General features: G+C 50.0%; 2 protein-coding genes across 9 annotated transcripts; both read left to right on the top strand.

The window, feature by feature from the left end:
* The first annotated feature begins 1,439 nt into the window (after positions 1 to 1,439).
* Positions 1,440 to 12,550, top strand: NABP2 (nucleic acid binding protein 2). Of its 3 annotated transcripts, XR_010729163.1 has the most exons (8): positions 1,592 to 1,638; positions 1,961 to 2,062; positions 2,457 to 2,595; positions 2,706 to 2,777; positions 2,951 to 3,032; positions 3,126 to 3,189; positions 3,726 to 3,870; positions 12,010 to 12,141. XR_010729163.1 is itself a non-coding variant. In XM_066258433.1 (7 exons), the coding sequence occupies exons 2-7, from the start codon at positions 1,984 to 1,986 to the stop codon at positions 12,207 to 12,209; spliced, it is 636 nt and encodes a 211-aa protein (XP_066114530.1). In that variant the 5' UTR covers positions 1,440 to 1,567; positions 1,961 to 1,983; the 3' UTR covers positions 12,210 to 12,550. The 3 variants fall into 3 exon arrangements, 2 of the variants coding, with proteins under 2 accessions (XP_066114530.1, XP_066114529.1); XM_066258433.1 differs by lacking the exons at positions 1,592 to 1,638; positions 3,726 to 3,870 and adding an exon at positions 1,440 to 1,567 and having other exon boundaries at positions 12,010 to 12,550; XM_066258432.1 differs by lacking the exon at positions 3,726 to 3,870 and having other exon boundaries at positions 1,594 to 1,638; positions 12,010 to 12,550.
* Positions 12,551 to 12,742: 192 nt separating this feature from the next.
* Positions 12,743 to 18,881, top strand: SLC39A5 (solute carrier family 39 member 5). 6 transcript variants are annotated; one of them, XM_066258428.1, is made up of 12 exons: positions 12,743 to 12,820; positions 13,440 to 13,559; positions 13,898 to 14,252; positions 14,761 to 14,920; positions 15,995 to 16,157; positions 16,301 to 16,470; positions 16,680 to 16,820; positions 17,189 to 17,285; positions 17,363 to 17,455; positions 17,705 to 17,785; positions 17,895 to 18,085; positions 18,297 to 18,881. In XM_066258428.1, the coding sequence occupies exons 3-12, from the start codon at positions 13,966 to 13,968 to the stop codon at positions 18,438 to 18,440; spliced, it is 1,527 nt and encodes a 508-aa protein (XP_066114525.1). In that variant the 5' UTR covers positions 12,743 to 12,820; positions 13,440 to 13,559; positions 13,898 to 13,965; the 3' UTR covers positions 18,441 to 18,881. The 6 variants fall into 6 exon arrangements, with proteins under 6 accessions (XP_066114525.1, XP_066114527.1, XP_066114523.1 ...); XM_066258430.1 differs by having other exon boundaries at positions 17,363 to 17,533; positions 17,895 to 17,995; XM_066258426.1 differs by having other exon boundaries at positions 17,363 to 17,533.
* Positions 18,882 to 22,440: the final 3,559 nt, after the last annotated feature.

Below are 22,440 nucleotides of genomic sequence, written 5' to 3'. Positions count from 1 at the left end.
CCCTCTCTGGTTTCTAGAGTGGTGATGAGGGTCCCGGAGCCTCCCGACCCCTATGACTCATAGTTATGGGTGTGGATACTGGGTTAGCAAGGCGACCACTGAGTGGGGAGTGGGGGAGTGTCTGGCCCTAAAGCTTTGATACAGGGTGCCCAACTGGTTGCCAGTTTCCTCCTAGCCGCACTCCTGCCTAATCTACGTCGGCTCTCTGAATACTTGTAGAGTTCCCTGAAACACGTTAGGGAAGAAAAGGGGGATTAAATGTCTCTCTTCCGGGGTTTTTGTTTGATTTTCTTAGGATACAACATCGTGGTTGAGGGGGTGGGCGGGAGAGAATCGGAGCTCAGAGAAAAGTCAAAGTGGAGCCGAAGGTGTTAACTAAGCAAGCGAAGTCATTACAAATACATGACCTCTTTGGCCGATCTAATATTAAGTAGTATTTGTTACAGATATTCGCTAAGTAAATGGTAATATATGTGCATTTGTTTATATGTAATTGGTTTATACACATTACTGAGCTAGTAATAATCAACCTGTTGTTGGCTATCTAGCAAGTCCCAAAAGGAACTAAAGTTTCAGGCCTCCTGTTTTTCAGTCATGGGACGGGGCACTCAGATAAAGTGAGATAACAGCTTTAGGAACAAGTGCCTCTAAATTGTGAGAGGGGCTACTGCAACTGTGGTTCTCTAGCAGAGAACATTTCTTACAAGGGGGTGGGTCGGCCTGTTGTCTGGTATGAATGCTACCTTTTTCAGAGACCCTGACCAAGCCAGATAGTGCATTAAAGATGAAGAACCCCAAATCAGGAATAAAGATAGTGTTAAAGAGGTGGAAGAGGAGGAAACTGCCTGGTGTCTGCCAGGCACTGCTTTTTATGTAATTTCCGTTTGTTCTTCTGCAAAACAGAAATACATATTTAAGAATCGTCGGGCCTGACCTGTGCTAATGCAGTAGATAGAGCCTCGACCTGGAATGCTGAAGTCGCCGGTTCGAAGCCCGGAGCTTGCCAGTCAGGGCACACGCGAGAAGCAACTGCGAGTTGGTGCTTCCCGCTCCTCCCCCCGCCTTTCTCTCTCTATCCTCTCTCTCTATCAAATCAATTTTTAAAAAAAGAATTGTTAAGAAAACTGAAGCTCTGAGCCAGGTTTCAAACTTTTGTCCTCCGGATTCCAAAACCCTTGGTCTTTTTTCCACTGTGTCACGTCTAGGAGAGAAACAAAACCTTAGCTCTTAGGTGTATTCTCCCAGTCAAGCAGTAAAGGAAGACTGTAACGCCACACAACCGTGCTGGTCCATCTTTCTCTCTGCGAATCCCATCTGCTCTCAGGCTTCTTTAATAGCTGGTGCACGCCCCTTCATGGCGTGCTAATCTCGGGTCCCGATTGGCAGGGCGGGGGCCAGTGGCAGGGCGCAGGCTGCACCAGAGGGGTGCTGATTGGCCCGGGATAGGGGGAAACTTCCGGGAATGCCCGCACTCCCGCGTTCCATTGAGTTGCATCCGGCGGCAGCGGGGCCTCTGGCACCCCCTGCGGGTGGCTCAGCTGTATACACTGTCCCGCAGTCAGCCAGGGTGGGTGGTGGGCTGTGGGTGGGGGAGGGGATGGACCGAGTCCCGGGTTGTCCAGATGAAGGTTCGGAAAGGTTTGGAGACTAAGATTCTATTCCCTGGCTCTGCACCGGGCTCCCTACGCCCATCTCTGTCGGCTCCCCCACCTCGGGGATTGAGACTAAAAGAGCATCCTGGGAAGGGGCATTCCAGCTCCGAGGCAGCCTATCCAGAGACCCCCAAATTCTGATCTTGAAGTTGGAGGCCCCCGGGGAAGTTCATTTCTAACCTTTTAGAAGAGTTAGAGGGTTTGAGGCTGCCTGACCCCAGCCGAGTGTGGTAGGTAGACCTTGGGAAGCGGAGCATGTGGGCAAAGCCTTTAAGCATTGAGCCTTCACCCCCATTTCCCCCTTCTAGTGGGGCGCGGGGGCTCAGGCAGCATGACGACGGAGACGTTTGTGAAAGATATCAAGCCCGGGCTCAAGAATCTGAACCTCATCTTCATTGTGCTGGAAACAGGTGGCTATGCTGGGGCAGTGGGACCCCTGCACTGGTTCTTAGGGTTGTGGGGGGCAGGAGAGGGAGAACATAACCTGCGTTCTTAACTTGCTTCCTGGGTGGCAGGGCGCACCCCAAGACATGGCTAACGCCCAATCGCTCTCCTAGGCCCGGAGCAGAGAGTTACAATGAAATGTGGGGTAGATGGAATTCTTGCCAGATCCAAGTCTCCAGTGCCACAGGGGCCTCTTTTCATTCCGCACCCTCTCCATGGTGCCCGCCCTTCTACTCCCCACCAACATCCCAGCCTGTCCCGGAGATTTGGCTTTGCCCTGTTTGTACAACTACTTCACCCACCAATATCTCTAGATCTCCTCCTTCTGACTACTCCCCGCTGTTTATTGGTTTTCTCCAGGTCGAGTGACCAAGACAAAGGATGGTCATGAGGTTCGGACCTGCAAAGTGGCAGACAAAACAGGCAGCATTAATATCTCTGTCTGGGACGATGTGGGCAACCTGATCCAGCCTGGGGACATTATCCGGCTCACCAAAGGGTAAGCCAGCCAGCTGGTGACTCCTGGCTATCCAAGGGCAATAATAGTCAAGTAGGTGGGGTTATAGTCTCTGCCACTCTTCTGAGTACTCTGAATCCTGCTTTTTGAAGGTACGCTTCAGTGTTCAAAGGTTGTCTGACACTGTACACTGGCCGTGGGGGTGATCTTCAGAAGATTGGAGAGTAAGTACTGTGTTGGGGATTGGGATATAGAAGCAGCAGGCCAAGAGGGGAAGTTTAAGGTTTGCAGGGAGGCAGCATAAGAGTGTGCAGTCCATGTACTGTATCTCAACCTTTCTGAGGCCTCCAGCAGTGGCCTAGAGGTCTGAGGCTTTGGACACTTTCTTCCCTTGCAGATTCTGTATGGTTTATTCTGAGATTCCTAACTTCAGTGAGCCAAACCCAGAGTACAGTGCCCAGCAGGCACCCAACAAGACCGTGAGTCCCAGGGCCACAATGTGGGGGAGGGCATAGGTCAGGCCAAGAACCATGGTAGGAAAAAGTAAGGTCTGAGTGTAATTTGTGCCTTAGGTGCAGAACGACAGCAGCTCTACAGCTCCCCAGGCTACCACTGGAACTCCTGCTGCTTCTCCAGGTAAACCTGTTCCCTTCCACTCACTGGTCTGCCCAGCCTGGTGAGATGCACTCTACCAAATCTCTCTTTTCTCAATATAACACCTTCTACCCAATTCTTCTCCCAGTCCTTTTTTTTTTTTTTTTTCCCCTAAGATTTTATTGGGCCTGGCTGGTTGGCTCAGTAGTAGAGCATTGGCCTGGCATATGAATGTCCCGGGTTCGATTCCTGGTCAGGGCACACAGGAGAAGCGCCCATCTGCTTCTCTGCCCCCCCTTGCTTCTCTCTCTCTTTCTCTCTCTCTCTATTCTCCTCCTGCAGCCATGACTTGATTGGAACGAGCTGGCCCCGGGAGCTGAGGATGGCTCCATGGCCTCCGCCTCAGGTGCTAAAAAGAGCTCAGCTGCTGAGCAACAGAGCAATGTCCCAGATGGGAGACCCCTTTAGTGGGCTTCCCGAGTGGATCCTGGTCAGTGTCCATGTGGGAGTCTGTCTGTCTGCCTCCCCTCCCCTCACTGAATAAAAATAATAAAAAAAATTTTATTTATTCATTTTAGAGGAGAGAGAGAGAAAGGAGAAGGAGGAGCCGGAAGTATCAACTTATAGTTGCTTCTTGTATATGCTTTGACCGGGCAAGCCTGGGGTTTCGGACCTGTGACCTCAGCATTCCAGGTCGATGCCTTATCCACTGCCCCACCACAGGTCAGACCCTTTTTTTTTCTCAAGATTTTTATGTGCCTGACCAGGCGGTGGCACAGTGGATAGAGTGTCAGACTGGGATGCAGAGGACCCAGGTTTGAGACCCGGAGGTCGCCAGCTTGAGCGCGGGCTCATCTTGTTTGAGCAAAGCTCACCAGCTTGGACCCAAGGTCGCTGGCTCTAGCAAGGGGTTACTCAGTCTGCTGAAGGCCCACGGTCAAGGCATATATGAGAAAGCAATCAATGAACATCTAAGGTGTCGCAATGAAAAACTGATAATTGATGCTTCTCATCTCTCTCCATTCCTGTCTGTCTGTCCCTGTCTATCCCTCTCTCAGACTTTCTCTCTGTCTCTGTAAAAAAAAAAAAAGATTTTTTTGAATTGATTTTTTAGAGAGAGGATAGAGAGAAAGTAGGGGCAAGAGCAGGAAGCATCAACTCGTAGTAGTGCTTCTGTTATGTGCCTTGACTAGGCAAGTCCCGGGTTTCAAACCTGTGACCTCAGCATTCCAGGTTGGCACTTTATTTACTGTGCCACCACAAGTTAGGCCTCCCAGTTCTTTTGTAAGTACCTGTGGTGAAAAGATTTAGGGACCTGTTTCTATTGCTGATAGAGCTCTGGTTCCCTTTGCTACTACCACTCAGGCAAAAATGAGAACAGTTTTCCACAGAGATTGCACTGCTTCATTCAGGCTTGTTTCTCTCTGCTTCTTCTCTTGCAGAACCTTGCCATTTTCCCTTGCCGTTTTGATTTGTTACCCAGTTCTAATGTACAGTGTGACTTAGATGACTCAACATATAGTCCACAATGCACAGCTTTTGAGCACTAAATACATAGTTCCCTTTTGGAGTCACCACTCTTCTTGAAACTAAAGGCCCTGCTTCTGGACCTTAGGATTATGATTCTTCAATTCTATGTACTTCAAGCCCCTGTTTTTTGGTCTCTTTTTTTTTTAATTGATTTTAGAGAGGGAGAAAATAACATCGACTTGTTCCACTTATTCATGCATTCATTGGTTGATTCTTGGATGTGTCCTGGTCAGGGATAGGACCCGCAACCTTGGCGTATCAGGATGATGTTTTTTTTTTTGTTTGTTTTTTTTTTTTTTTTACAGAGGCAGAGATAGACAGGGACAGACAGACAGGAACGGAGAGAGATGAGAAGCATCAATCATCAGTTTCTCGTTGCGCCTTGCGACTTCTTAGTTGTTCATTGATTGCTTTCTCACATGTGCCTTGACCGTGGGCCTTCAGCAGACCGAGTAACCCCCTGCTGGAGCCAGCGACCTTGGGTCCAAGCTGGTGAGCTCTTTGCTCAAGCCAGATGAGCCCGCGCTCAAGCTGGCGACCTCGGGGTCTCGAACCTGGGTCCTTCCGCATCCCAGTCCGACGCTCTATCCACTGCGCCACCACCTGGTCAGGCAGGATGATATTTTAATCAGTTGAGCTACCTGGCCATGACCTATTGGCTTTTGATTAGAATCACTCACCAATACCACCCTCTTCATCTGGTGGTAACTTCCCCTCAGGAACCTTGTTTTTACAGCTCTTTTCTCTTTCTGGTCATCTCTCATCTGACCCTACTGCTCCCTGAGTGTTTGGCTTTCTCTTGCCTCCGATCCATGCATTAGGCTTCTCCCTGGTATGTGACACTAGGCTTCAGTTTGGGTCTGCATCTGCAGTCACCATGGTTTTCAGAATGGTTTGTGTTGGAACCACCAGAGGTCGTGTGTATGTGTGTGCACATGTGCACGTGTGTGTTTTATTTTAGAGAGAGAGAGAATGAAACATCAATTTGTTGTTTATACTTACTTGTGTTGTTATATGTGCCCTAACCAGGGATCAAACCCACAACCTTGGCATTTAAGGACAACAATCTAACCACCTGAGTCACCCAGCCAGAGCAGGGGTTGTGTGTTTTTGAAAACACTATGAAATAACAACAATTAATTCCACCACAAAAATTAGCATTTATATTTTCTTTAGAATATTTTTTTCCTTTTTTTTCTTTTTTAAAGATTTTAGAAAGGTAAGAGAGAGAGAGAGAGAGAGAGAGAGAAGGGGGAGGAGCAGGAAGCATCAACTCCCATATGTGCCCTGACCAGGCAAGCCCAGGGTTTCAAACCGGCAACCTCAGCATTCCAGGCTGATGCTTTATCCACTGCGCCACCACAGGTCAGGCCTCTTTAAAATATTTTTAAGGCTATTCATTTTAGAGAGGAGAGAGAGAGACAGAGAAGGGGGGAGGAGCAGGAAGCATCAACTCCCATATGTGCCTTGACCAGGCAAGCCCAGGGTTTTGAACCGGCGACCTGAGCGTTCCAGGTTGACACTTTATTTACTTTTTTATTTTTTTAATTTTTTATTTTTATTTTATTCATTTTAGAAAGGACAGAGAGAGGGAGAGAGAGAGAGACAGAGAGAGAGAGACAGAGAGAGAGAAGGGGGAGGAGCAGAAAGCATCAACTCCCATATGTGCCTTGACCAGGCAAGCCCAGGGTTTTGAACAGGCAACCTGAGCGTTCCAGGTCGACACTTTATTTACTGCGTCACCACAAGTCAGGCAGCTTTTATGGTTTGTTTTTGTTTTTTTACAGAGACAGAGGGGGATAGATAGGGACAGACAAACAGGAACGGAGAGAGATAAGAAGCATCAATAATCAGTTTTTTTTGTTTTGTTTTGTTTTTCACAGGAACAGAGAGAGAGTCAGAGAGGGATACATAGGGACAGACAGACAGGAACAGAGAGAGACGAGAAGCATCAATCATCAGTTTCTCGTTGCGACACCTTGGTTGTTCATTGATTGCTTTCTCATATGTGCCTTGACCGCGGGCCTTCAGCAGACCGAGTGACCCCTTGCTCGAGCCAGTGACCTTGGGTCCAAGCTGGTGAGCTTCTTTTTTTTTTTTTTTTTTTTTTGCTCAAGCCAGATGAGCTCGTGCTAAATTGGTGACCTTGGGGTCTCCAACCTGGGTCCTCCACATCCCAGTCTGACGCTCTATCCACTGCGCCACTGCCTGGTCAGGCAGGTAGCATTTATGTTTTAAACTGAAAATATGACTTACATATTTTTAGTTCTCCATAAAAAAAAGTATATATTTATTTATTTATTTATTTATTTTTATTTATTTATTTTAGGCAAGGAGAGAGAGGGACAGACAGACAGAAAGGGAGATGAGAAGCATCCACTCATAGTTGCAATACTTTAGTCATTCATTTACTGGGGAGCCCCAGCCAAGCAAGTGAGCCCGTGCTCAAGCAGGCGACCTTGGGGTTTCGAACCTGGGTCTTCAGTGTCCCAGGTCAACACTATCCACTGCTCCACCACCTGCTCAGGCTCCATAAAAATTAAGGTATATTTAAGCCTGTTTGTCCTGAAACTCATTTTTACCAGATGTTTATTTACTTTGTCCTCTGCCAGTAGATACAAAAGGCTCAATAAAAAAAACATTGGCAGCCTGACCTGTGGTGGCGCAGTGGATAAAGCATCAACCTGGAATGCTGAGGTCGCCGGTTCAAAACCCTGGGCTTGCCCGGTCAAGGCACATATGGGAGTTGATGCTTCCTGCCCCTCCCCCACTTCTCTCTCCCTCTCTTCTCTAAAAAATGAATAAATAAAAATAATTTTAGCCTGACCTGTGGTGGCGCAGTGGATAAAGCGTCGACCTGGAAATGCTAAGGTCGCCAGTTCGAAACCCTGGGCTTGCCTGGGTCAAGGCACATACGGGAGTTGATGCTTCCAGCTCCTCCCCCCGTCTCTGTCTCTCTCTCCCTCTCTCTCTCCTCTCTAAAATGAATATATAAAATAAAAATTAAAAAAAAAAAAAAAAATTTTTTTAAAATAAATAAATAAATAAACATTGGCACATGACCAGGCGGTGGAGCTGTGGATGGAGCATCGGCCCAGGGTGCTGAGGACAACAGTTTGAAATCCTGAGATTGCTGGCTTGAGCGTGGGCTCACCAGGGGGCACATATGGGAAAGCAATCAGTGAACAACTAAGGTGCCACAACTGAGTTGATGCTTTTCATCTCTCTCACTTCCTGTCTGTCTGTCCTGGTCTGTCCTGCGCTCTCTCTCTCTCAAAACAAAAACAACAACAACAAAAAAAACCACATTGGTCCTGGCCAGTTGGCTCAGTGTTAGAGCATTGGCCCTGTGTGTGGATTTCCCAGGTTTGATTCCCAGTCAGGGCACACAGGAGAAGCACCCATCTGTTTCTCTACCCCTCCCCCTCTCCCTCCCCCTTCTTTCTTTCTCTCTCTCTCTCTCTCTCTCTCTCTCTCTCTCTGTTCCCCTCTTGAAGCCATGGCTTGATTGGTTCAAGCACATCTGCCCTGGGGGGATGGCTCCATGAAGCCTCTGCCTCAGGCACTAAAAATAGCTTGGCTGTGAGCATGGCTCCAGGTTGGCAGAGCATCAGCCCCAGATGGGGTTGATGGGTGGATTCCCATTGGGGCACATATGGAGTGTGTCTCACTATCTCCCTTCCTCTCACTTAGAAAAGAGGAAGGAAACAAAAAACCATGTCTGGCATTAAAAACTTACCATTGACTTCTGTACACTCCAACCTTTTTCTGTGAATTGAGGAAAGAGCATTATTCTTCAGTTCTGGCTGTAAGAATCTTAGTCTGGTGGAGCAGGGTTCGACAAGAATATGGTCTGAGAAGCACTAGCGTATGACTTCTACCCCATTTAGGGTTCATAGTGCCCAACCTACACGAGAGGCAGTCCTCATTTCATTTAACAAACTTTTATAGATGAGGGATGCCAAGAAATGAAAAACAGCACTTGCCTTTAAGAGCTTGTAGTCTATGAAGAAAATAGTCACACAGATAATAATTATAATACACTGTGAGTGCAATGATAGTCATATGCACAGTATTGGGAGCATCAGAAAGTCATCTCATACATCTGGCTTCAATCTCAGGTTTAAAATATACACACAAATGTTACTTATTATTTGGGGGAGTGTGGTGAGAGTATGTGTAATAATTATTTTGCTTTTTTTTTTTTATTCATTTTAGAGGGGAGGGGGGGAGAGAGAGAGAGAGAGAGAAGGGGGAGGAGCAGGAAGCATCAACTCCCATATGTGCCTTGACCAGGCAAGCCAGGGTTTTGAACCGGCCACCTCAGCGTTTCCAGGTTGACGCTTTATCCACTGCGCCACCACAGGTCAGGCCTTGCTTATTCTTATCTATATCCTGTAATGAACATATGTCATTGTGATACACACTATACCTTTGAAAAAAAAAGAGGCCCTGGCTGATTAGCTCAGTCAGTTAAGAGCGTTATCCCAAATGACAAGCTTGCAGGTTCAATTCCCTGGTCAGGGTATATACAGGAGCAGCTCGATGTTTCTGCCTCTCTCTCAAAAAATAAAGAGAATTTTTTTTTTGACAGAGACAGAGAGGGACAAATAGGGATAGACAGGAAGGAAGAGAGATGAGAAGCATCAATTCTTCGTTGTGGCACTTTAGTTGCTCATTGATTGCTTTCTCCTCTGTGCCTTGACTGAGGGCTACAGCAGAGCGAGTGACACCTTGCTCAAGCCAGTGACCTTGGGCTCAAGTAGCGACGTTGGGGTCATGTCTGATCCCATGCTGAAGCCACTGACCTTGGGGTTTCAAACCTGGGTCCTCTGCATCCCAGTCCAATGCTCTATCTACTGTGCCACTGCTTGGTCAGGCAGAGAGAATGTTTATTTAGAAAGTTACAGAGGTATGCTGTCAGTTGGTTAGAGCTTTGTCGATCTCTGGTCAGGGAACATACAAGAATCCACTACTGAATACATGAATAAGTGGAAGAACAAATCAATGTTTCTCTCTCTCTCCCCCTTCTTCTCTCTGAAATCAATAAATAATTTATTTTTTAAAAAACTTACAAAGGTACCCAGGCCAGATTGTTCAGCTGGTTAGAGTATCGTCCCAAAGTACAGAGGTTGCTGGTTCGATCCGGGGTCAGGGCACATACAGGAACTGATCTATGTTCCTGTTTCTCTCTCTCCCTACCTCTCTCTCTAAAATCAATTTAAAAAAAAACTCACAAAAGTAGTAAAAGTGAGCTGTAGAAGAAATGGGGTAATGCCTGACCTGTGGTGGTGCAGTGGATAAAGTGTCAACCTGGAAATGCTGAGATCGCTGGTTTGAAACCTTGGGCTTGCCTGGTCAAGGCCCATATGGGTGTTGATGCTTCCAGCTCCTCCCCACCTTCTCTCTCTGTCTCTTTCTCCTCTCTCTCTCTCTCTCTCTCTCTGTCTCTCTCTCTCCCTTTCTCTCTTCTCTCTTACATGAATAAATAAAATTAAAAAAAAAAAAGCTTTAAAAAAAAAGAAGAAATGGGCTAAGGAAACAAGTTACAGAGACGAAAGAAGAACCTTGGAGCTTAGGAGAGTACACTTGAAAATAGGATTCAAGTGGGCCTCCTTTGGGAAAAGAGACGGACAGACGGACAAAGGAGAGAAATAAGAAGCATCAACTCATAGTTGGAGCACTGTAGTTGTTCACTGATTGCTTGACATACCTGCCTTGACTGGGGTGGGAATGGGTGGGGCTCAAGCCAAGCTAGTTACTACTTGCTCAAGCCAGTGACCTTGGGCTTCAAACCAACGAAACCAGCGACCTTTGGGATCATGTGATCCCACACTCAAGCCAGCAATGTTGGGGTTTGAACCTGCACCCTCAGCATCCCTGGTTGACGTTCTCTCCACTGTGCAACATTGGTCAGGCATATTTATTTATTTATTTATTTTTATTTATCCTTTTTACATTATAACACAGAAACTTCAGGCCCTTTCCCTTCCCATGCTTCTCCATTTTACAGTTACTTTTGGTAAAGGGGCATTTTGTCAGAGATCCTATATATTTTTTAATTTATTTATTGATTCATTTTAAAGAGCAAGGAAGCTAGAGAGAGAGAGAATTAGTTTGTTCTCCCACTTATTTATGCATTCATTGGTTGATACTTATATGTGCCCTTATCGGAAATCAAACCTACAACCTTAGCATATGGAGATGACACTGTAACCAACTTAGCTACCTGGCCAGGGCTCTCAGAGGTCCTTGAGCCTAGAACTAAATAGCTAATTCTAGGTCTGACTCCCAATGATACAGAGATGAATAAAAGAGAAAAATGTCATATTAGAGTTCATGTAGCAACTTCCAAAATGACTGAGTCTTTCTTGGGACTCCATTCATACAACCCACATTCTTTTTTTTTTTTCAGAGACAGAGAGAAAGTCAGAGAGAGGGATAGACAGGGACAGACAGACAAGAATGGAGAGATAAGAAGCATCAATCATTAGTTTTTCGTTGCGCATTGCAACACCTTAGTTGTTCATTGATTGCCTTCTCATACATGCCTTGACCACGGGCCTTCAGCAGACAGAGTAACCCCTTGCTCAAGCCAGCGACCTTGGGCTCAAGCTGGTGAGCTTTTGCTCAAACCAGATGAGCCCTCGCTCAAGCTGGCGACCTTGGGGCCTCGAACCTGGGTTCTCTGCATCCCAGTCCGACGCTCCATCCACTGCGCCACCGCCCGGTCAGGCCAACCCACATTCTTTTTTTTTTCCATTGATTTGAGAGAGGAATGAGGAGAGGGGGAAGGGAAAAGGGGGAGAGAGAAGCATCAACTAGTTTCACTTAGTTATGCACTCATTGGTTGCTTCTCTGTTCCCTGACTGAAGATTGAACCCCATAACCTCGGCACAACGGAGTGACACTCTATCCACTGAACCACCCAGCTAGGGTCACGACCACATTCATCCAGTTAGTAGTGAGTTTTTTTCTGCTCGCTGACCCCCGGGAGAGAGTATTTTTTCAAAAAATGAAATTAGTTCCAGTTCCAGTTTTATTAACTTAAAATCATGTTTGTTTGATAACCAATTTATTATGGAAACAAGAACATATATTTGCCTTTTTTAATGTTGCCTATGTGTTTTTAAAATAAAAATTTTTGTTGTCTGCATGGTCAGGAGGCACAAGGACGTACATGAATGTTTGTACTACTCAAAGGGTTAATGTGCAGTTGTGCTTGATTGAAGACTATGCTACTCTGGGTTATGGGAGGAGGCCCTGAGGATGGACCTCTTTCCTACCTTATTTCTCTAATTCCTGTATTTCTTCCTCTTTTCCCACAACTAGCCTCTGAGAGCCAGAACGGGAATGGACTGAGTGCCCCACCAGGTCCTGGTGGTGGCCCACACCCCCCTCACACTCCTTCTCACCCCCCCAGCACCCGAATTACCCGAAGCCAGCCCAACCACACACCTGCTGGCCCTCCTGGCCCCTCCAACAACCTTGTCAGTAATGGCAAAGAGACCCGGAGGAGCAGCAAGAGATAGCAAGACATTCTTCCTCCTTTCCCACCACTGCCCATAACCCAAGTGTCTGCTAGAGAACACAGCCTTCTTCTGGGCTGCTGGTATTGGGGATGGGAAGGGGTAGGTAGCAGTATTTTAGCCACTAAACGTCATTTAAAGGGTGGTAAGAAGTAGCCTTATATACCCTAAGCCCGTACTTACCCCCTTGTCCAGCTGAAGCTGCCTGTGCCCTGGGATTCAGGACCCTCTGCCTGCCCTTCTTCTTTAGAAACAACAGTGACAGTCTTGTCTCGTGTACTTGTGTGATGTGGAAGTCTAATTAAATCCCTTTTTCCCAATAAATGTTACCACTCTGTACTGGACTCCTTTGCTTTTTTTGTAGGAAAATGAAGAGGTTAGCAGCTGGGTGATTGGGGAGGTGGGGTGTCCCTAGGAGATGGAGAGAAGATAGGTTACTGGTAAGTAGGCCTAGACAAAGAAGGCCTGCCCCTTTAAGGTAGTGGCCCTCCCCTGCCCCCTCCCTGCAGGTGACCCTTGCCCGCCTGCCTGTCTACCCCCCCCCCCATCACAGCTGGAGCCAAGAAGGCTGTGTCCCCCTTCCTCTGGTTGTCCTTTCCATCTCCTGCTGTCAGGTAATACCAACATCGACCCCCTGAACCATTCACCCCAATCAGACTGTGCTCCCTTGCTCTTAAGCCAGGTCAGACATCAGAAGGGAGACCAGATTCTTATTCCCTCTTCCCAAGAGAGCTTCCTCTTTCTTGGTCACTGATTTCCAGAGCTCTGGTTCTTACTCTATGGGGTGAGGAATTGCTAAAAACAATCTATTTGCCATGCATGTGGGTTGCCACTAAACTGTCTTTTCACCCTCCTCTTTAGCTTAGGAACTCCTGGGTCCACCTTTCCCAGGGAATGTGGGATTGGGGTGGAGATAAATGAAGCCCAGTGCCAGATGTAAGGTAGGTGAGGTTGGAGTATACGCAGGGAAAAGCTAAAATAGTACTTAACTGGGTTCGGGTGTAGATTATATAGAAGAAAAGACCAGGCCTAGATTCTCAGCCATGTGGCTTTTCCAAGGGCAGTGGGTGGCCCCTCCCTACTGCCCCCCCCTCAGCAGAGACTGACCTTTGACCCCCACCCAAGAGACCAGTGAACCATTAACTCATCTCCTATGTGAGCCTTCCCACACTTGCCCCACCCTTGACCCCGCCCCAAGACAGGTGGGCTAAGAGGAGGGGCTTTCCATCCCAGCCTTCCTTCTGACGTGGCCTCCATTCCACCTGGGAGCTCACAGGCTGAGCTTGGCTGGTTTCCTTCTCTGACTCGAGAGAACCTCTTGGTGTCCAAAGCAAGGCCTGGCGTGGATCTAAGGTGATGGGGCTCTTATGCTCCCAATGGTGTGAGGTCCTAATGATTGAGGGGTGAGAAAGAGGTGGGGCAAATTTGAGGGTTGTACTTTAGGGGACAGGGAATAGACATCAGCTCTGGATCAGGTGAGGGGAGCACACTGAGTCAGGGAAGGTGTTCTAGGAACTGGCATATAAGAGGAGAGGCTGCACCAGGAGGAGGCAGTGGGGGGCAGGAAGGAGGCTAGAGTGGGGGCTGCTGCTGGATTTATGTTGGGGGTTATACTAGGAGTGAGGGATCCCCTCTGGCCCTGAGCTGAACAGCAGAGCAGGAACACCAACCCTTCCTCCTTATTGTTCCAGGACACAGTCCTCAGGATGTTCCAGGGGGAATAGAAGTTAGAACCAGAGACTCTGACCAGTTCCCCCCAATGATGGGGCTCCCAGTGAGTCATCTGTTGGCTGGCTTGTGTGTGTGTGTGGCCTTGGGCTGGGGAGGAGTTTCAGCCCCCAACCTGGGCCCTGCGGAGCTGGAGCAGAACCATTACCTGGCCCAGCTGTTTGGCCTGTATGGGGAGAATGGCACACTGACTTCCGGGGGCCTTGCGAGGCTTCTCCACAGCCTGGGACTAGGCCGAGTTCAGGGGCTGCGCCTGGGACACCATGGGCCTTCAGCTGGGCGGGCTGTACCCCCATCTGGAGATAACTCTACACACAGGTACTAATAATCCCTGTCTCCCACCCCAAAATACCACATCCCAGCTCTTTTCAGTGCTTAGATCAATCTCCAGTTGTCTAAATGTTCTGACTCCTAAAATCAGATTCCTATGATTACAAATTTTTCAGAACCTTGACTCCTTTGTATCCTCTTCAAGACCCCCTAAATGAGGATGTGAGCCTTCTAATTCTTTCCTCTTCCAAATCCCTGTGCCCTTCAATTCCTTGCTTTTAGTCCCAATGTTCAGTATCTCCAGGCTGACTTGGCTCCCAATTTGTAGCATTTCTGGCTGTCCCCTGACTCCTATTTCTTCTTACTCCCATGACCCCACTCCTATAAACTAACAATGCTCAGATCCTCTCAGAACTGACAGTCTGGTTTCTGGGTCCCAAGAACTCCATCCAATTGCTGGTCTTTCCTTTTCCACTAAGCTCCCTGGCAGCCTCTCAAGGAGGATTTATCAGAGAACATAGGCAATCTGACTCTCTATCCCATCCATCCATTCCAGGCCACAGGACCCTGATTTGAATGTAGATGTCTGGGCGGAGCTGCCTCTGGGTCCCTCAGGATGGGGTGACATTGAGGAGCCAAAGGCCCCCTCGCGCCTGGATCTCTTTCACAGGCTTCTGTTGCTGGACCATTCACTAGCTGACCATCTGAATGAGGATGTGAGTCTAATGACCTCTGGAGAGGGGGAAGGAGCCATGGGATTTAGATGGCATGAAATGTTTAAAGAGTAAATTGCCTGACCAGGCAGTGGTGCAATGGATAGAGCATCAACCTGGGACGCTGAGGACCCAGGTTAGAAACCCTGAGGTTGCCAGCTTGAGCATGGGGTTACTGGCTCGAGCATGGGGTCCAGGTGTCACCCCATGTTCCCTGGCTTGAGCCCAAGGTCACTGGCTTGAGCAAGGGGGTCACTGGATTGGCTGCATCCCCCAGTCAAGGCACGAATGAGAAAGCAATCAATGAACAACCAAGGTGCTGCAAATATGAACTGATGTTTCTCATCTCTCCTTTCCTGTCTGTCTGTCCCTCTCTTAAAAAAAAAAAAAAAAAAAAAAGAGTAAGTTTATGCAGTTACTTTTTTAAAAATCCAGATGTGATCTTAAAGTATGTTCCCTCTGGACACAGAAGAAATAAGCCATGCCCAGAACTCCAGGACTTAGTTTAAGTGTCACACTTGACAAAGCAGAGAAATCAGAGAAGCAGCCCAGGGTAGGCCATAGGGCTGATGACTGTCTTCATTCAGAAAGACAGTGAATTTGTTCCACATACATCAGAGGGCAGCTAAAACTGACCCTGAAGCAGGCCTGGTAAGAATGAGTGCCCTAAAGCAGGAAGCATTCAAGCATTCAAGAGCTTGATGTGTCAGGGCTGTTGAAAGGAAGGTTGATGGCATTTCAGGTTCTTTTCCCTTCTTAGAATCTGGACAGGAGAGCTCTAGCTCTCCAGCCAACTCTATGACCAATCAATTAAATCATCAGGTGCTTGGGAGGAGGGAGATGGTGGCAGTATTCACTAGCACCCAATCTGCATTGAATTGAATATTTGCATTGGATTGAATATTTACTACTAATTAACACATACTGATTACACATACCTATTCCCAGTCCCTGATGCATGGCGGGGGTGGAGGTGGGGGTGAGGAGTGGGGGCTAGGAGAGCCCCAGGAGTTCATGCAATGGAAGGGCAGGCCTGATTCACGGTTCAGTGTATGACTCTCAACTCAACTCCCCTAGTGTCTGAATGGCTCCCAGCTGCTTGTGAATTTTGGCCTGAGCCCTGCTGCTCCTCTGACTCCTCATCAGTTTGCTCTGCTGTGCCCAGCCTTGCTTTATCAGATCGACAGCCGTGTCTGCATCCAGGCTGCTATTCCAAACCCCCCAGGGGATCTACTATCTGGTCAGTGGGTGAAAGTTGGTGGTGGGCACCCTGAATCTAGGTAGGGAGTGAGCTGACTGGGGTCCTGCCTCCCCTTGCAGTGTATCTGCCTCTGAGGCACTCCCTCCAGGCCTGGCCTAACTTCAGTTCCTGATTCTCCTCAGTCCTGGTTCATAGTGCCCTGGCAGTCCTGCTGCTCAGCCTCCCTGCTCCTCTCTCCCTGCTGCTGCTGCGGCTCCTGGGATCTCATCTATTGCGGCCCCTGCTGGGCTTCCTCGGAACCCTGGCCGTGGGCACACTCTGTGGGGATGCGCTGCTGCACCTGCTGCCGCATGTACGTGGAGACCTTCCTTGTTCCTCTGTCCCCACTGGCAGACAGCTCCCTCAGACCCAAGGGGTTCCCAGTCAAAGAACATCCCGGCCCCTGTCAGCCCAGAGCTAGTAGAATGTATGAGTGAAAAGCTTGGCACCCCCTCCCATCCAGGAGGGGAAGGTTGTCGGGTGCAAGGGTTCTGGGGTCTGTCCTGACCTCCTCTCTGTCAGGCACAAGGAGGGCAGCATGCTGCTCCTAACGGACGACCCCAGGAAGACCTGGGTCCAGGGCTGTCGGTGCTTGGTGGTCTCTTCCTGCTCTTCTTCCTGGAGAACATGCTAGGAATTCTACAGCGCCGAGGGATCAGGCCAGTGAGTGACACCCCTTTTCCCTCCTTCTGCCAAGCCTAGACTCCTAGCCAAGAACTGGCCATTTGAACAAGGTGTAGATCCAAGTGTGCTCCTGGTCTGCCATTTGCCTGACTGCAGGCCCTGACTGCTAACGGGAATGGGTAGGGCTCCCTTAGCCAAGACTCAGGACTCTGTCTGGCCCAACAGTTTCCTCTCCTGAGTTCAAGGCAACAAACGTGATATGCCAAACTGGGGAGAGTAATGGCCAAAAACATCCCCAAGTGCCAGAAACAGAACCAGGTGTTCCTTTTCCCAGCTGGTAGCCTGGCCTCTCCTTAGCCCCTGGCACTACTGCCTACTCCACCAGGAGGGATACCCTCCTATTTTAGAGATGCTGCAGGCGAAAAAGAAAGGATCTCAGAACACCAAACCTGGACCCAGAGGATGGCAGTGGGATGGCACTTCAGCCCCTACCAGCAGCTCCAGGTGACTAGAGAAGAAATTGAAGAGTAGGCTCCCAGTCTCACTTGCAGCCACCAACACTGTCCTTGTCCTTCCTGCAGAGCCAGGAGCTCAGGGCTTCAGGGAGCAGGACAGCCAGACCCCAGCAGCCCCAGTCCCTCCTGGGCACCAAGGCCACAGTCACAGGCATCAAGGTGGCAGTGACACCAGTCTAACATGGATGGTCCTCCTGGGAGATGGTCTGCACAACCTCACTGATGGGCTGGCCATAGGTGTGAGGGGAGGGGACAGAGGGGGACAGGTCAGAGGCTCCTAGTTATTGGCTGGGGCTGAGAGGGCTACCAGGAAGGGTGGTGAGGAGAGGACCACAGAGAAAATCTAGGCCCCTGCCCCTGGGGAGAGCTTTCTGCCAGACTGCCCACCTCCAATTCTGCCAACCCCAGGTGCTGCCTTCTCTGATGGCTTCTCCAGTGGCTTCAGCACCACTCTAGCAGTGTTCTGCCATGAAATGCCCCACGAGCTGGGTAGGAAGGGCAGAAGTGGGGTTAGGGTGGGACTTCAGAGCAGAAGGGTGACATGGGTGAGGGGCAGCCCTGGTTTATTCCCTCCTACCTTGTCCTCTCTTCCCAACAGGTGACTTTGCCATGCTGCTCAGGGCCGGGCTGCCCTTTCAGCGGCTGCTGCTGCTGAGCCTGGTGTCTGGAGTTCTCGGCCTCGGGGGTGCAGCCTTGGGGGTGGGGCTCAGTTTGGGCCCTGTCCCCCTCACTCCCTGGGTGTTTGGGGTCACTGCTGGGGTCTTCCTCTATGTGGCCCTTGTGGACATGGTGAGGTGTGGGGTAGTGCAGAGAAACCGAGGGAAGGGAGAGGGGTGTGGAGGAGAGGAAAACGGCCACCTTCACCCTGGGCCACAGGCTTGCAGTCTGGGAGACAAGGGCAGGAAGAGTTGGGACGGGGCTGCTCCTTCCTGACACATTCTTCCCCTTTGGGTTTTGGGCACAGCCGTAAGGCCAGAATCCTGATGTTCTTTTCTTTCAGCTCCCAGCCCTGCTGCGTCCTCCTGAGCCCCTCCCTCCACTGGAGGTTGTACTGCAGGGGCTGGGGCTGCTGCTGGGTGGCGGCCTCATGCTCACCATAGCCCTAATGGAGGAGCAGCTGCAGCCCCAGGGCTCTGATGGCTGACAGGGGCAAGTGGAAAGGCGACCAGCTTGCCCTTCCTTCCCCCCAACCACAGGAATGGAGGCGGGACACAGGACCAGTAGGAGCAATAGGATTTTAATAAACAGAACCCATCCCAAAGCCATGACTACGACAGTTGTACTTGCACCAAAACAGCATAGAAAACCAGGATGTGGTGGGACAGGGGCTCAAAGCATTTTGAGGAAGGACATGAGTTGGGCCTAGAGGGTGTAGGGTGCTTCAGTCTGTGGGAAGAGCATTGTGCTTTAGCCCAGGGAGGAGGGGGAGGGGTGGGCAATGCACCGAGGCCCCGACTTTTTCCTGCTGCCCTCAGCACCCTGGGGATACAGGCATCTTGGCATATCTGCCCTTTATTGCTGATCACCAGCATTAACACCCCTGACCCCAATGCTAGCACCACAGGTGGATCCAGGGCAGAAAGAAGAGCAGGAAAGGAAAAATTGCTTAGAGAAAGATTCAACTAGAATCCAGTGAATTGTGCTCAATTCTCTTTTACTTCCTATAACCGAGTACATGGGTCACAGGGTGGAGGGTGCCCCTCAGTGCCCCCAACACACCCCTGCACACAGGATGGTGGTGTCTGCAGCATCACAGGTCATGCAGGGCACGGGGAAGGGGAGGATCACACACACAGAGACACCCGCAGCGGGTACCAGACAGAACACCCCTGAATATGCACAGCTGTACACAGGGAACCCCCAGGTCCCCAACCCAACCCTCTCCCCTGTCTTGCCGCCCCCCAAGCAGGAGGAACTATATTGCTTTGAGAGAGCCACCCTGGGGGCTACTCTGCCAGGCACCCTCCCCTCCCACCCAGCCCCATTTTGGCACATCTGCAAGACACACAGCAGCGAGTAGGCACCCTCCCTCCCAGGCTTCTGTGACTTGGAGTTGAGGAAGGGGGTAGGAGACTTCATCTTCCATCTTTCTCCTAGCCCTTCCCAAATCCCTACCAAGCCCAGTCCAGCCAGAACCCACCCCCACCCCCAAACGCACACATACAAAGCTGAACTATCCAGGAATACAGGAACAAGGAGATTGTCCAGGATGGGAGTGGAGGCAGGGGGAGAGGAAAGACTGGAAGCAGAGACCCCACCCTGGTGTGGGGATAAGACTGGCACAACAGCTATACTTTAGTGCAATTGGAGAGGGTGCCCACAGTGAGGGATGGAAATGGAAGGGGAAGGCTCTCCCCAACTTCCCTGGAGGCAAAGCCAGGCTCCCCAGGGAAGGGACCAGGCAGGAGTGAGCGCGGGGCAAGAGCAAATCCTCTCATCACCCAACATCCTCTGCCCTCCCGGATGCAGTGACAATGTCCCCCTCACACCTAAGTGGGCAACAGCAGCCTCAGAGTCAGTACCTTCAAGTAATTCATAGAGCAGACCCTCCCCACCCCAGCTTCCTCCCATCTCTGGGATTTGGTCACTTCTCTAGGGATTGGGTCAGAAGGAGGGAATCCTAAAGTCAGACCCTTCCTTCTCTACCTCCCTCTTCCCAGACCACTGGGCTTGGTCCTCAAAGATTCCTCACCTCCGCCCTTGCCCAACATGGGTCAAGGCTGCGGAGGACTGGAGCCACCACGATCAGAGGGGGGAAGGGGCTGCTTTGCTCCTTTTCCCTCCTCCTTTCAAGGTAGGTCCAAACTAGGCAGGAATGGGGCCCCACACTGGTTTGCCCCAGGAGGAGGGTTTCTGGGCTAGGGTCTGTAAGGCTATTTTCCTTTGTGGTGGGAAGGGGAGGCAGGGGATGAACACTGGAGAGGGTGAGGAATGGTGGAGTTGGAAGGAAGAAGGGGCCTTCCTGCTGGAGCACAGTCACTGGAGTCATTCAAACAAAAACACGCATGTGCACAAGATCCAGAGTGTGCCTGCTCCCAGCCCCTCCAGCCTGGCCCACCCCACCTCTTAGGGCCCTTTCCAAGACCCCAGAGAAGGTTTTGGGGGTACAGCTGTAGAACCGTTCACTCTGGCCCCACATCCCTGTGCCCCCAGCCTCTTCTCCCCTTCTAGGTTCAGGGAGGAAGGTGCTCAGGTGGGCAGACAGTGGTGGAAACAGTATTGAGTTTTCCTTTGGTTACATATTGAAGGCAAAGGTGAGCTGGACTTACAGTCAAAATGGATAGGGATGAGGAAGGAAGAGGGGCCATGGCTGGGGCTGGAGAGGGAGCTAGACCCTCCTCAGCCCCTCCACCCCAAGGAATACATGTCTAAGTGGGGTGGCAGTCCCTCAGTCTCATCTCTCCCACCCCCCACAGCACCAAACAAAAGGAGAGGCCCCCTCCCCCAGGGGCTGCTCCCCACCCCAACCTGGGCTGTACATTCAGTGGTTTCAGCAGTCCTATGGCTCAGGGGGCCAGGGGGTGGGGGAGGTGGCCTGTCAGTCTCAGCTGGACAGTGGCAGTGACCTGGGTCTGTTGGTCCATCCTGGGACCCACAGTTTGTGCCATTTGTTTTTCTGAAGGATAGTACACAACTCTACCAAAGCCACCACCCAGTCAGAAACATATCCCCCGAATATCAGAAACTAAAAACTGGCTCTTTTCATCTCGCCCTCTGATTTACACATCTGTTTCCCTGTCTTTTACGTAGCCCTCGCTCTGTCTCCTTTGCTGGGACCTGGGGCTGCTCCCAGGGTCCTCAATTAAAATAGGCCTTTTCTCAAAAGTGCTTATTACTTGAAGCAAGTGCTTTAGAGCTGTGGTGGGGAGACGGGGCGGGGAAGAGGATGGGTGAAGGGAAGGAGAGGTTTCCTCCCCACCCTACGCCCTGAAGACTGGAGGGCATTCTGCCTGTTTTACTTCTCCACACCCGTTTAAGTCAAAGAGGTTTAAAAATAATCTTTACATTAAAATAAATATGCAGTGGCCATGAGAATGGTCAAAATGCTTCAAAAACAAAACCCCAAAAAACAAAACAAAAAAAACACTCGGGGCTGGAGAACCGGGGTAGGGTGTGGGATTTCCTTTGGCATTAGGAGAGGAGGCTGCTTGTCCTCTAGGCCTCCTCACAGCCTCATGAGGAGGGACAGAGAATGCCCACACAGGCCCCAGCACTGCTGACAGTGTGCTGATGGGGCCTCAGGGAGCGGGCAGGCAGCCACCAGAAATTTCATCTAGCAAAACGATGGGGCTCCTGACAAATACTCCGATTCTCCTTGTCATCGTTGAACGTTGATAAAGGAGAACACGACTGATATCCCGAGAGTCTTCTTCTCTTGGAGGACCCATCTCCCTTCTCCCCTACCCCCCACCACCTAATTCCCAGCACCAAAATGAAAGGGGGGGTGGAATGAGAAGATTTCAGGAGAATTAAAAAGTTAGGGGGCAAGCTCTACAGAACCAGCAGGGTGAGGGGGGCTGCAGCCCTTAAGAGAGGTCACATTGATTGTCATATAAGGAAGGACAGGGGGTGGAGGGAAGTGGGCAAGAGGGGCGTTGCAAGGCCCTTTGGCTTTGAAAACAAAAATAAAAACTAAAAGCTGCACAATCCTTCTCACCAATAATGGTCATTTGGAAGTTTGAAATGGTTTAGGAACTGAGGGGTAAGGGAAGCGAGACAGAGAGAGGGAAGGTAAAAAGGGACCATGACAAAGAGTAAGGACTTTGACAAACACCCCAGGCATCAGGGAATCAGCATGAGGTATGGTTGAGGGTATCTTTTGGGGAGAGAGGGGTCCTGGGATGTCCCTTTCCCCTCAGCCCACCCTTGCCAAGGGTGGCAAGACTTGCAGGGGCCACAACTAAAAATTGGGTAAGATTGTGAATAAAGTAAGCATGAGTAGGGGCAGGAGACTGAGGGACCCGCTGATAGGAGACTCTCTACTGTGTAAACGAAGCCTATCCAGTTCTCAGGGGACAATATTGATGGCAGCCAAACTGGGCAAGGACACACTATGAGGGCGAGGGGCATGACCTCTTTTCAAGTTCTGTGTCTTGGCCCCTGGCTGAGGTATTGAGTGTGAGGAAGGGAACACAGGGCTGTGG

The sequence above is a fragment of the Saccopteryx bilineata genome, chromosome 2 (genome assembly GCF_036850765.1).
Source record: "Saccopteryx bilineata isolate mSacBil1 chromosome 2, mSacBil1_pri_phased_curated, whole genome shotgun sequence".
Classification (NCBI taxonomy): Eukaryota; Metazoa; Chordata; class Mammalia; order Chiroptera; family Emballonuridae; genus Saccopteryx; species Saccopteryx bilineata.
Note: the sequence above shows the minus strand (reverse complement) of the source record. Positions and strands in the feature narration are given on the sequence as shown.